A 14,618-nucleotide genomic window follows, 5' to 3' on the forward strand; every position below is an offset into this window, starting at 1 on the left:
CCATTTCCTTCAAATCTACTCAGTTTCTCGTCCGAATTTCACGAAATATGGCTCGTTTCAACTTAAAATATCAATATGTATTCAATTATGTGGAAATATCCATAATAAATCCGGACTCAGTATTGGAGAAAAAACTGTGTACTAACCTCATTGAGTATTCGCCGAAAACTACTTTTCCGTCAAATCTACTCAGTTTCTCGTCCGAATTTCGTGAAATATGGCTCGTTTCAAATTAAAATATCAATATGTATTATAGTATGTGGAAATATCCATAATAAATCCGGACTCAGTATTGGAGAAAAAACTGTGTACGAGCCCCGTTGAGTATTCGCCGAAAACTCCATTTCCGTCAATCTACTCTATTTCTCGTCCGAATTTGGCGAAACGCGGCTCGGTTCAAATTAAAATATCAATATGGATTCAAGTATGTGGAAATATCTATAATAAATCATGACTCGGTATTGGAGAAAAAACTGTGTACTAACCCCTTTTGAGTATTCGCCGAAAACTACATTTCCGTCAAATCTACTCAGTTTCTCGTCTGAATTTCGCGAAACGCGGCTCGGTTCAAATTAAAATATCAATATGGATTCAAGTATGTGGAAATATCTATAATAAATCATGACTCGGTATTGGAGAAAAAACTGTGTACTAACCCCTTTTGAGTATTCGCCGAAAACTACATTTCCGTCAAATCTACTTAGTTTCTCGTCCGAATTTCGCGAAATATGGCTCGTTTCAAATTAAAATATCAATATGTATTCAATTATGTGGAAATATCCATAATAAATCCGGACTCAGTATTGGAGAAAAAACTGTGTACGAACCCCTTTGAGTATTCGCCGAAAACTCCATTTTCGTCAAATCTACTCTGTTTCTCGTCCGAATTTGGTGAAACACGGCTCAGTTCAAATTAAAATATCAATATGGATTCAATTATGTGAAAATATCCAAAATACATCCTGACTCGGTATTGGAGAAAAAACCGTGTAATAACCCCTTTGAGTATTCGCCGAAAACTCCATTTCCGTCAAATCTACTCAGTTTCTCGTCCGAATTTGGCGAAACACGGCTCGGTTCACATTAAAATATCAATATGGATTAAAGTATGTTAAAATATCCATAATTCATCCGGACTCAGTATTGGAGAAAAAACTGTGTACTAACCCCTTTGAGTATTCGCCGAAAACTCCATTTCCGTCAAATCTACCCCGTTTCTCGTCCGAATTTTTAGAAATATGGCTCGGTTAAAATTAAAATATCAATATGGATTCAATTATGTTAAAATATCCATAATTCATCCGTACTCAGTTTTGGAGAAAAAACTGTGTACGAATCTCTTTGAGTATTCGCCGAAAACTCCATTTCCGTCAAATCTACTCTGTTTCTCGTCCGAATTTGGCGAAACACGGCTCGGTTCAAATTAAAATATCAATATGGATTCAAGTATGTGGAAATATCTATAATAAATCCGGACTCAGTATTGGAGAAAAAACTGTGTACTAACCCCTTTGAGAATTCACCGAAAATCCATTTCTGTCAAATATACTCAGATTCTCGTTCGAATTTCACAAAATATGGCTCGGTTCAAATATGCACAGTTTCGAATGTTATCATCCACCAGCCTGGTTCTTCTTCCTTGTCTGGGGGAGTTATTACACTACCAGGTGCTTTTGATATTATCTCGATTACTGGAACCATTCTTCTTCTTCCAGCTCCACCAAGATCTAGGGTCCTATCAATCTTTTTATCATGAGGGCAAGGGCATATTCTTGAGCGAAATGTGGTAGGTCCGTTGATTGCGACTGGCGCAGTTACTTTGATGTGGCTTCTTTTGCAAATGTGATATTTGAGCGTATATCGCTGGAGGAGCATGAGGTAGCGCATCAGGAAGATGCAACAAATGGTAGTAATCAGGTGCATCACGTTCAACCTCTGACATCTCAGGCATCTACTGTGACAAGAAATGTTGGTGCTAGTCTTACTTTGTTCCAATGAAGTGAAAATGATGCTTTCTGGGCATTTGCACCAATGAAGTGGAAGTGATGATGTTGCGGCAAGACATCCCTTTTAAGTGTTTATTCAACAACCAGACTAGTTTAAATAAGGTTTCTAAGCATGGTTCTTTTAGCGGGTTATTTGTTAAGTCCGACTTGTATCAATCAGATAAGTATAAGTATAGAACATTTAAATTATACATTCTAAAAATTTCAGACACCCGTAATTTTTTTTGTTTTAATGTAATAGTTTTATTTTCTTGTTTTTATTGTTTTGTCTAGAATGACTGATTATTTAAAATGGTATCAGACTCTGTTTAGAGAGTGATCTTGGCGTGAAATCCTTTCACTCTCATTTACTTAATTTAAATATTTTGTTTTAAGTATTGGTATTGATAATTTGCATCTGTACTGTATAACGAGGAGTATTGGATAGTAGAGATTAGGCCTGGAAAAATGAATCCGGATCCGAAGAACCGAACCTAAATTTATGGAACCAAGATTTGATCCGAGATTCGGATCATATAATTCGATAATCATCCGAAAACCAAATTAAACGAAACCGAAAATTACCAGAACGAAAAATTTAAGCGAAAATGATCTGAAATACTAGATTCAATTATAAATTGGAACCGATCAAAATCGACTAATATGTTATCTGAACCGAATATGACCCGAAGTAATCAAAATTTATACTTAAAAATTTTTTATGTTGATAATAACATAATTATTTAATCATAATTTTTTATAAAAAGTACATTATATTATATAAAAAGTACCACATTTAATAAAAAAATATAAGTCTCGTGAATTGAAAAAATGAACAAATTATGAACCGAAAATATTTGAACCGAATTTGGTCCGATCTTAATATGAATTTCATTCGATTTTAATCCAAATTATATCAAAACTGAATCACATCCAATTCGATCTGAATGGTCTCCAAATATATCATAATATGAAAGTGAATCTGATCCGAAATGGATCAGGTTATCTGAATTGGCATGTCTAGCAAAGATCATGTTGAGGTCTCAGGTTTAAGTCTCCCACCGTATTTGTTTAAATATTTTTTGATATTGATATAGGTGATTAGTAATGGTTTATTATCTATGTTGGTTGTTAACATATCATACGATTTTAGATGAAACGGTTACTTAGCATTAATATCTAAAAATAGAGAAGCCTGTGTAACCTTAAATCCTTAATATCTAAATATAGAGTTGAGTGCGGGACACATCACTAGGGTTCTTTTGTTTCATTTTGATAATTTTCTTCCCATGGAGCAAGTCTAACAACTGTCATGGATGATGTTATAAGTAAAATTTAAAAAAAGTGTTACAAAATAATGTTCCAACAATGTCGCATGGTTTATTAAATCATTAAAACATTCATCTCATGTCTTATTAGATAAGAAACCACTAGTCATAACATATTTCATTTCTATTAATAAAAAATCAATTCTCTCTTTTTTTACCTCTTTTTTATCTCCTCCTCCTGCTTCTTGTTCATCTCTTTCCAAATTTACTATTATAATAATAAAAATTATCGTAAGGATTATTATTGGAGAAGATCCTAAACTATATCTGGAGATTTCGTTTTGTAAATAGTTATACTAAAACCTCATGCTTCTAGTCTCTTTTCTCGAATTCCATCTTGATCAAATCACAGCCAACTCAAGAATCGAGCGATTAGTTCACATGATCAGAGACAATAGTCATTACCTTAAGTTCAATATTGAATCTAATGCACCTTTCTAAAGATGAACGAAATACCTGACTTATTACAAGTACGAAACTAGAAAGAGAGAATATAGTGCATGAAATAATACAGAGGTAGAGAAAAAAGTAGGATTTTATTAAAATATAACTTATTATCAATTACAATAATATAAAATGGCCTTATCCCACAGGTTAACAATAATAAAGAAAAACTTCCTAACAAATGAACTATTATAATAATGAGTAACCAGATGAATCCAAACATAGTTATAAATTCAAAATAACGAAAAGGACCATTCATGTCACCCAATAATCAACCCGAACAAATTCAAAAATAAAACAAATTTGCAACCATCAAAATCAAGTCCAAATACAAAATCAAACCCAATAACCAATCTAAACGAACCCCAAAAAACTGAATCCAAGTCAACAAACTGTATCCAATCATCGACTAAATAAAAAGCTGTATCCAAATTCAAACTATATCCAAATCTAATCAAATCCCGCGAAGGGCCAGTGTGCCTAGAGCACCAGATAAACTAAATCAATGTGCATAGAGTATCAAATAAACTAAAGCAATTTCTCAAGTGTCAATGTGCGTATAATACCAAATAAACTATACCAATCCCGTGAAGGGTCAATCTGCCTAGAGCACCAAATAAACTAAATTAATCCGTCAAAGGGCCAATTTGCCTAGAGTACCAAAATAATTTAAACAACCTCTCGTTGGGATAATATGCCTAGAGCACTAGATAAAAAAGGCGGAGAAGGTATACATACGAGAGGAAAAGAACGGAAACAAACAGCATTATCAAGAAGCCAATATCAGACTGAAAATGTGTATTAGAGTTCCAATCAAAACCATCAGGAAAAAAACTTCAACCAAAATCAATTTTGTTTACCCACAACCAATTCATATAAAAGAGAACGTGAAGAAAAAGAAACTTGAATCGCGACTAAAACTTCGAATTATCCAAGAAAAAAAACATAATTGATTTAGAGAAGAACACGATAAAAATAATAACCAAAACTCGTGCTTTAAACCTAACATGTGTAAAGCACCCTGATAAAACTGACCATCGGCATCTATGTATTCCGAAGCGACCATGATACCATAATAAAGTACAAAAATAGGATTATATTAAAATATAACTTGTTATTGATTATAATAGAAGATGATCATATATAGCCCTTAAATAATAATAATAATAAAGAAAAATATCTTAACCAAACTATTATAATAGTGAAACTATATACGTCAACAATGCAAACGTTTATCCTCTTCTCACATTACTTCTTAGCTTAAGATGCATCTGATTCCGTTCGGATTATAAAAGTGTTGTCACCTAATCATTCGTTCTTTATAAAAGTTTTGTCACGAATAATCGGTTGTTTTCGGTTTTCACTACTCCAAGTATGTTCTTCGTGATCAAATAGTACTGTCTAAAGCTCATAACAAACACACATCCCTGGTAATTGATACAGTATTGTTGCAATTTATCATAATTGAGCAGAACTGCAGAAGTGCAACGAATTTGGGAAATTGGTTACTTAACACTCATGCTAATTTATCAAATTTATTTCAGATGTGAATATCAAAAATTTGTGACAAACACATGTTAGTTTTTCCAAATCTACGCCTTCCGATCTCATATTGGACATCACACGGTAGTTGAGTTGATGTATATTTCATTTTATTGTTTTTCTTAACAATGCAACAGCAGAAATCACCAAAAGCAAGTTATTTATGAACTTGAATTACTAACGGTTCTAAAACGTGAAATCACAATGTTATACTTCATTAGAACACAATGTTGAACTATGAACAATCTACATGATCACCAGTTGGAATGATAGGGGTCTTCTACGGGGCTTGTTGCCTCATTTATCTTATTCTACGGGACTTGTTGCCTCATTTATCTTATTCTATATGATAACCAACATGAAGGGCGTGGAAGAGCACACGCTCTTCATGTTGGTTACGGAAGCTGGTCTTTCCAGCAATAAATTATTCCTAGTTTATCTGAATTGTAACATCAGAAGCTTTCCATTTTTCAGTTGATTGGTTGTTTAAAAGAAGGCAAGAAAAAAATATCTAAAGTTATCAGCTACACATTAAAACCATCAACCTATTGGGGCGGCAAATTGCCAAAAAACCTCCTTGGCAGCTAAGTAGAAAAACACCTAAAATTAGTCGGAAAAAAGTTCCACTTCCCCTGAGCTTCACAATCAAAAAATGCTTCTAAGATATATCCATAACCCAACACCACTGTACTCAGACTTAAAATTACATGGACCGATCAAATGGTACACGAACAAAGAGTCGTCCATGCAGGCCCACAACTGCTGACGTCTGAAGTGGATCAATTCTTGCAGGTAAGCTGATGACCTGAAAAAAATTGGTCATCAAATTTAGAACAGGAAAATATACAACAAATAAATATCAGTATATAGATACACGTACGCTGATGGATTAACAGCTGTTATACTTGGCATGAGAATGAAGTAAACAGTAATGTATCATGTTGACTCTTAACTCTTTTTCTTTTTAGACACGGAGAACACACTCACCACTTAGCCTCCAAGGAGACTTGAAACCACAACCACTTGGTTAAGGTGATAGATAACGCTTGGGAAAGAGCTCTTTGGTGACCTCTAACTTTAATTTATTATAAACTAAACTAATTCTAAATATAGGGGCATCTCAAATTATAGATATGCTCTTTTTATACTGTAAAGAGACTACTAAGTTCAACCTTTTGAAAGGCTGTGATGCCCCATGGATTATCGCGCTGCTCGGGTTGACCAGTTATAACAAGTCGTCCTTCTGGATCTGATTGCACTCTAACCTGAATTCACCAACAAACAATATCACAAAAGTAAAATATGTCACAAATCCATCCAGCATGATAAATTAGAACTGAAATTGATACAACTATGTAGACAAGACTCGTCTCTCCAAAGACAACCAACACATATGACAACCATGCACATGTAGATTTTATGTGTCAGTGGAACGAAAAAGGACAAGACATAAACATAAATCATAAAAAATTGCACATTTCACTGTAAATAGCAAGGTAGATATAAAGCACGACTGCAATCTGAAATGCTAACGCATTGAGTACTTCTTTTAGAGATATACGTTCTTTTTTTTTTGGTTATTTGCATAGATTTAAGTATGGGGGGGTCTTTAGCTTTGTTTAACACTTATGACCTAACTAAATTACCTCTAAGGGAATCAGACGCATGTTTACCTGTAGGACTGCTTCTATATACATGGCAATGAAGCAATCTTTTACCAGTGTTGACTAGGGCAACACCCATTGTTTAAAATCTTAGTGTGTCAGTACCCTAAACAAGAGTACTGAAGTTCGGTTACCAAAAAAACAGTAATGAAGTTCCTAGTGAGGTAAGGTAAACAAAGTTTTCAATGGAAAAAGACTCTAATGCAGAAGTAGCAGAGATTTAAGAGGATTACAATTTGAGGCAGCTGTGGCTCTATGGCTAAATAGACCGCGAAAGCTGTGCTCCTTAGCCATTAAATTCATGTTTGGTCAACATCATCTAAGGCTGACAGTAGTTTGATGGATTCTCTGTTTAATATACTTTAAAGATCACATTGCCTACTTCTACAAAGTTTGGGTGCTTCTGTTAAATCTTTTCAGAACTTTGAAGATTTAGCCGCACTTTTCAAGGAGGTTTTAAAAAAGATTTCTCATTATTTCACTATGTCATTCACACTTTTTATATGCACTAATTTACTGATTAGGAATCTAGTAACTTGTGCGAATACAGCTAGTGGTCGTCATCTTACATAACATCTAGCTTGAAACTATTACTTTTAATTACTGGTCAATCATCAAAACTTTTATATTTTATCCTTTACTAAAACCACGAACTAGAGATTTTAGGTTTTTATGACTCAAAATTGTAGTATATGCTATCCAGTATTAGGTGCATCATATATGTTCTTGGCATGAAACATAGGACAGAAAATGCATTCACTCATTTGTATTTTTTTATTTTATATTTTTTTATTTTACGCTCTAATGACTTTAAAAAAGATATTTAGCAAAAAAAAAAAGACATTACACTCTTGCATTACACTCTTGTGTGCAACTATACTACTTTGATGAAACGAAGGTTTCTTCCTGACCTCACAAATACAAAACAAACTCAGTACTACAACATATGTTCATGTCAGTAGAACATTGGAAACAAAGTTATTTTAAATCAAGACCAGAGACTATAACCTCATTATATACAAAAACACAAAAAATATCATATAGACAAAATAAGGTTCATACCTCCTCCCGCAAAAGACCTGGGACTAAAGCATAGACCTCAAAGCAATCTCTCTATCACAGTCACAAAATACAGTCAGATTATAATGGGAGAAGCTTAAACATGACATGCATAGTAACTCACAAAAGTTTTACAAACTTACATGCTCTCTTACACTGATCTTCACCCAATCAGCAGGAGGACCAACATCAACAACTGAACTGACCAGTCTAGAACAAAAAAAATGATTACTTCACACATTCAGGCAATAGCAAAAGAAAACATAAGACTGAAAAAGAATAGGGAGTAAGGCACTTAGACAAGTTAATTTATGCCGCTCAATAGATATGTTGGTCAGACTAATTATGTAGTGATTTGAAATACCAATTTTTTTATTTGCTTACCAAAATAGATGACCCAAGTTTTTTAGAATATAGATGGCCCCGTACATTTTAAGTTTAAGAAGAGTAACAACATAATTAGTGAAACTATATTTATCTCCTAAAACCTTTTAAATTAAGATTGAAATTCCTTCAATCAAGTGATTATTACTCTTTCAATAAATGTAACAAGCAATTTAAAAATAATTAAGATGTGCACATGCTGATTCTAGAAAGTATATACAATATAAAGGGTGTCCCACACAAAAAGTCCGATGTCACATAAAGACTTGGGAAATAAATGATTTTATTAGTTATCCACCTCCCGACTATTCGCTCGGGGCCCCTGCCGATTTAAAATTCATTCCACATACTTTGTTTTAAAATTGAACTCTTATTTGTAAATGAGATTGCAGGTCATGGCACATATGAAAGAACAATGAAACTAGTGGAGGAGAGATGAAGAACACAAAAGACCGGCCACACATATTCTTGAACCTTATGTTGAATCGTATTATATCCATCAATAACAAGAACAAGGCTTTATTAAGAATAAAGAGATATAGATGTATTAGGGACTAAACTGCTTAAATGTTTCCATTCGTGCAGCTTTCACAGGATGCTCCACTTCCTTAAGTCGCTTGTTTTTTACAGAACCTGAAATAAAGGAAAATCTAAACTCATAAAAAGGAAATTAAGAAAGTAAACTCTAACAAGCAACATGACACTACACAAACAAGCAACATGACACTATACAAACATTGTAACTTAAACAAAAATGATCTAAGAGCTAGATTTCCGCATCAGAGAAAACATCAATGCTGGATTTTTTTACTAGTAATGCTTAATTATAGAAGGCCTAGTATGGAATCATACCAATGTTTTTTACAATTTTTTCACGTTTTGCCATGTTGTTGAAGTTCTTGTCCTATAATCAACAAGTAGCAAGTAATGTCAATGCATCATTAAATTGAATTATAAAAAACATGTAAAAGGAAAGTTAAATATCTCCTCGAACCTTGATGATTGGCTCAGCTATCTCACCATAGCCATAGTGACGCTGTTCATGCCATCCCTGCATCGCACGAGCTGCAGCATCTCTTCTTGCCCTACCTGAACCTGTCGTCTGATAACCATCGACTGTCCCAATTAATTTATGAAGCATGTTCGATGACTGGGGAGTAGAATAGACTTATAGATAACACGTCAGCTAACTACTGTCGCTTCTAATGTACAATACTTGTATCAAAATAGTATTGGATACTGAATTGTGAACCCACCAGGTTTGTTGCGGCAGATACAGGCTCGGGAACAGATGGAAGAGCGAGTTGGAGCTCACCAGTCTTCATCTTATGCCTTTCATACTCAAGAAGCGCCTTCAAGGTAAAAAAAATAATTCAGGGACAAGAAACATAAATAATGTATAGCATAATAATGACCACATTAGAAAACGTAAAGATGATAGCTAGCATACAAGTAGAATCACCTACAAGTGCAAAAAGATTATGCAAGGTTAGAATTAGGTAATTACTACTCTAAATTCCTTCCGTACGCCTTGGGAAGATTTTCATACAATTTAGGAACATGAAATTCTTTATGAGAGGTCATTGCATCACCTTAATATACTTGGGCACAGGTTGTGCCTTAATTAAGCAATGATACTTTAACCATGTAATGGAAAGACAACACATTTACATAACTTGCAATTAATAATGTTACAATGCTGAAGGCACCATTTACAGTGCACATTGAAGTCACATTCCATCTCTTACACATGATCTAGACAATATTCATACTGCAAAGAGCTAATGACCTCAGCTGAGTTCGTTTTAGTCTAGTTAAGCTCACCTCGTTAGCACAACCTTACAAATCATGTCATCGTTAACCTTGAAGTATTTAAGCAGCACATTAAACACAGCTTCCCTCTATTCTTTTCGTTATTTAACGTGATCATCATTATATGCCAGATATAAATCTAAAACCTGATCCTTTAACCTTACGGACCCCTGATCAAGGAGACGAAAGTCGATGAATTTCAAAGTTGTGACATTAACAAGGGCAGGTGGGTTTATCGCCACGGGGCCTAGAAGCCCAATTATGTTAAAAGAGATCAGTAACTGCCTATAAGGAAATAAACAGTTTGCTTCTACCTCCTAAACCCCTGGCTTGGCCTAAAAAAGACACCTTATTTATTAACATAATCTTTTATATTCTTTTAAATTCAAAAAAAAAAGCTCTCTCCCAAACTTACATTAACTTTGAATCTCTACCATTAGATCCATTTTTCCTAAGATTACGTAGCACGTACTATATTCATATAAAACAGAACTCAAACACTATCTCTACAATCACCACAACTACTTACCTATAATACAAGGTACATATTTTACGCTTCTTTAGAAATTGCTCAACAATTTCTCTCGCTTTATCATTTACTTTTACATTCCAGAAATTAAATTTATCTCTCCCTTACTATTACTCTTTTTTTTATTCAAATTATTCACAAAAATATTACAAAACAACTTTCCAAAGACATATTAAGTATCACGATATATACAAAGTTACTAACCACTTTCACGATTCATGTTTGATTGATAACATTAGTCATTATACTCTCATTGCATTCCAACCAGTACCACAAACAATATAATAGTATTAAAATCCAGCATTGAAGTATAGCATTCTTAAAATGTAGCTCTCTTAGTCACAACTATCCCAAAACCAGATGAGTAGATGTGCAAAAAATTTATTTACAATTCTAAAAAGGTGAAAACAAACACTACCTTTTCGTAGAAAATGCGAAATGCATAAGCAGCAGTTGTGCATGTCCTGAAAAAGACAAAAAAAGTTAGAAACTAATTACATGATTGTAACGGTAACAGTTTTATCAAACAGAACTGCTAGGCATGAACAAACAAAACTAATTAAATTTAGTGATATTCTCTATGGTACCATTGTACAATTGGCTTTTCTCGTTGGTAACATCAATTTATTGACGTCTACCTATGGTAACCCTGTAAATTTGGTTTTTCGTTCGAGATCCCCCTATGTTAAGTAAAATGTAATAGAATTGATTTAGGACTGAAAAACAAATTGTATATTTGAAATATTTGCAAAACACTACATAAAATGAACCTTTGAATCATGTAAATCGGAGATAAAATGAGTGAGATATATTTAAACTTCATACCAAACTTTGACCATTAATATTTCACTCATATTGACTCCATTTTACATGATTTAAGAATCAATTTTATGTAAATTTTCACAAAAATTTCAAATATACAATTTGTTTTCCATTCAAAAATCAGTTCTATTATATTATACTTAACACGGGGGGTATCCCAGTGAAAAAACAAATGTAGAGGGTTACCACGGATAGAAGTCAATAAATTAATGGTACCAGTGGAAAAAGTCAATTTTACAATGGTATCATTGAGAATATCCCTTAAATTTATAAGTTGCTGTAAAAAAATATTACCCTCCTAGATGCACCGTTCAACATATAAACATGGAACCAAAATTTTAGAGTATGAGGCTACTAGCATCCAAAAGGTTAAAAAAGTTGTATATAAATTTTTTTGATCCTTACTTGGGAGGATTGAAAGATTCTCCTATTTGTCGCCAAACCGATTTGGCTGCAGTAACCTGTCAAATGCATATAGCAAAAGAGGCAGGTCAATTACATATACATATATTAAGACCATTAATTTCCAATTTAGTAAAAGCATTTTAAAACAATTGCTTTTCCATTTATTAGAATATTTTGAATTTTAAACAAAAGAACCAGTTTACCGACTGCATTACACATCTAAGATGAATCACCGTTAAAGTGAAGAATAAGCAACTACATAATTACATATATTGCAAAAGAAATGCAACTATATAGGACAATTCCATACCCGATCATAACCACCGTGTCTAATCACAGATCTGTATAACCTGAGATGCAGGGATAGAAAGAATTAGTTATTACTAAACTATGATTACAATGCAAAATTAATCCTGAGAACGACTTGCAATGCAAAAGTAATCCTGTGTAAAACTTACTTCAAGCAATTTAATAGTTTGCCATAAAATTTAGGAGGTCTGAAAACCATTCCGGTCTCCTTGAAAAAAATCTCTAGTTCTTTCATGAATGCGGCTTGTTCCTCTGGTGTCCCAGTTTCTGCCTCCTCGATCGTCTATGATTGGGGAATTAAAGAGTTAGATTTTGATTGAGATCATTTCACAACCTCTCAAGCCAGATAGACATTATAACATTACCTTTATGTCGTTGGTTTCCACACCTTTAACCTTGAATGTCTCACTAGCAATGGGTGTCACTGGTTCGACTTGATCAGCAGCAGGACGAGTGTGATCACTATCTGGCTTATCGCTAATATTATTAGCACCGCGTTTGCTTTTAGTCTCTAGTATGGCATTCTTAACAGCATCATCAACTTTATCGGCTGCCAAGCCAATCTGATCTGCCTCAACAGCTTGCAGACTTATACACACATTTTTCCCTTTCTCGATTAAATTTTCTCCAGAAATATTCTGATTCTCCAAGGTACCCTTGCTAACCATTTTCTCTCCCAAAATGTCACTACGGACCTCTGAAATCTGCGTGCCGGTTTTGCCAAGTATCTGATGGTTTGACGCAATATCAACACTCTTCTGATCTTTCTCCACTTTAACGGATTTTTGACCCTCCAAATGCATGTCTTCTCCTTCCTGTTTAGTTTCCCTGTTGGTTAGCAAATTTTCTCCACTTGTTACGTCGACCTCCATTCTATCAGCATTCTTTATTTCCACGTCAGTATCATTCATATCTGCAAATTACAAAGAACATTTATCTTAATAAATATACGTGCAAAACTGATAATATATAAAATATTTAGGTTACCAAGGGCCACGGGCCAATTCTAAAACCAATAAGAATACCTGATACTTTTTAAAATTTTACCCACCAATGCGGAAAACAGCGGAAAACAACGAGGGTCGCACTAAAACCTTCCTACCATACCGTTATAAAACAACAATAACAGAATATATCCAAATAAATGTAATATCGAAAACATATGCATGGATTTTAACTTAATAAGACACACAACGTTCCACGTGTCCAAATACAAAAGCCTCCCCTTCAATAACAGGAAAGTTTCTCTTCTACAAAACACGGAAACAATTCTCCAAAAACTAGTAAATAACCAAAACAGACTTCAACCCTAAGAACAAAATTTACGAAAAAATGCCTCGGAGCTCATTGTACACTAAAACTTAATCAACCAGACAATTACTTACACGACACGCGAAATTACAAACATGTACATGTAGAGAAATCGAAACAAAAACATTCGACTATAATTATACTAGAAAATAAAAAACAAAAAAAATAAACAGAATATAACATAAAACCCTAAAAAATTAATTCACAGGAAAAGATGCATTGTATTTAAAACCTCTATAGACACACAAGCAAACAAGTAAAAACAAAATCATTTCAAAAATAAAATAAAAACAAAAAATACCGAAATAAAATAAAATAAAAGCAAACAAGTGTGTGTGGGGAGAGAGAGAGAGAAGGGGGAGGGAGAGAGAGAGAGGGGGGGGAGGGGGAGAGAGAGAGAGAGAGGGAGAGAGAGAGAGAGGGAGGGAGAGAGAGAGGGAGGGAAGGAGGGAGAGAGAGAGGGAGGGAGAGGGGGAGAGAGAGAGAGAGAGAGAGAGAGAGAGAGAGAGAGAGAGAGAGAGAGAGTGGGAGAGGGGAGGGAGAGGGAGAGGGGGAGGGCGGGCGGGAGGGAGGGAGGGAGGGAGGGAGAGAGGTTTGTGAAATTTTACCGGTAGGGTTTGACGGTGGTGAAACTGCGTTGTTTTGAAATCGCCGTTGAAGATAAAAGCAACACTGTAACAGATAAATAAAACAACACGGGCGTATTATATTAAAAACACTTGGATTGTGATCTGAAATGACTGAAATAGCCCTGTGATGGTATCGGGTCGTTTTGACACATGGACTAGAGGGGTCCGAGATGATTTTAGAGCTGGCATAAGATTATTTTTGCCTTTTGTAAACCTAAGGTGAAAAATACTCGACCCAACCCAACTTTAACCCGTATTTTATTTGGACCCACTTATTTAATATTTTAAATAAAAGTTTAAATGGGTAATTTCTTTATTAATCCTATTCGTCGAGATTTATTAAATTTTAGAATTCATCTAACAAAACCCAACATGTTTATTATCTTACATGCTTG

The 14,618-nt window shown here is 34.2% G+C and overlaps 1 protein-coding gene across 1 annotated transcript; it reads right to left on the bottom strand.

Annotated features, from left to right (window-relative positions):
* Positions 1-5,807: 5,807 nt before the first annotated feature.
* LOC141708993 (AT-rich interactive domain-containing protein 6-like) lies at positions 5,808-14,363 on the bottom strand. Its single transcript, XM_074512872.1, has 14 exons — positions 14,203-14,363; positions 12,649-13,196; positions 12,433-12,566; positions 12,285-12,324; positions 11,975-12,030; positions 11,166-11,211; positions 9,663-9,758; positions 9,401-9,508; positions 9,259-9,310; positions 8,967-9,039; positions 8,166-8,232; positions 8,026-8,076; positions 6,472-6,564; positions 5,808-6,104 (listed from the first exon to the last, which is right to left on the bottom strand). Exons 2-14 carry the CDS (start codon positions 13,192-13,194, stop codon positions 6,003-6,005), a joined length of 1,464 nt encoding a protein of 487 aa, XP_074368973.1. The 5' UTR covers positions 13,195-13,196; positions 14,203-14,363; the 3' UTR covers positions 5,808-6,002.
* Between the last annotated feature and the right edge of the window lie 255 nt (positions 14,364-14,618).

The sequence above is a fragment of the Apium graveolens genome, chromosome 2 (assembly GCF_009905375.1).
Source record: "Apium graveolens cultivar Ventura chromosome 2, ASM990537v1, whole genome shotgun sequence".
In the NCBI taxonomy this organism is placed as follows: Eukaryota; Viridiplantae; Streptophyta; class Magnoliopsida; order Apiales; family Apiaceae; genus Apium; species Apium graveolens.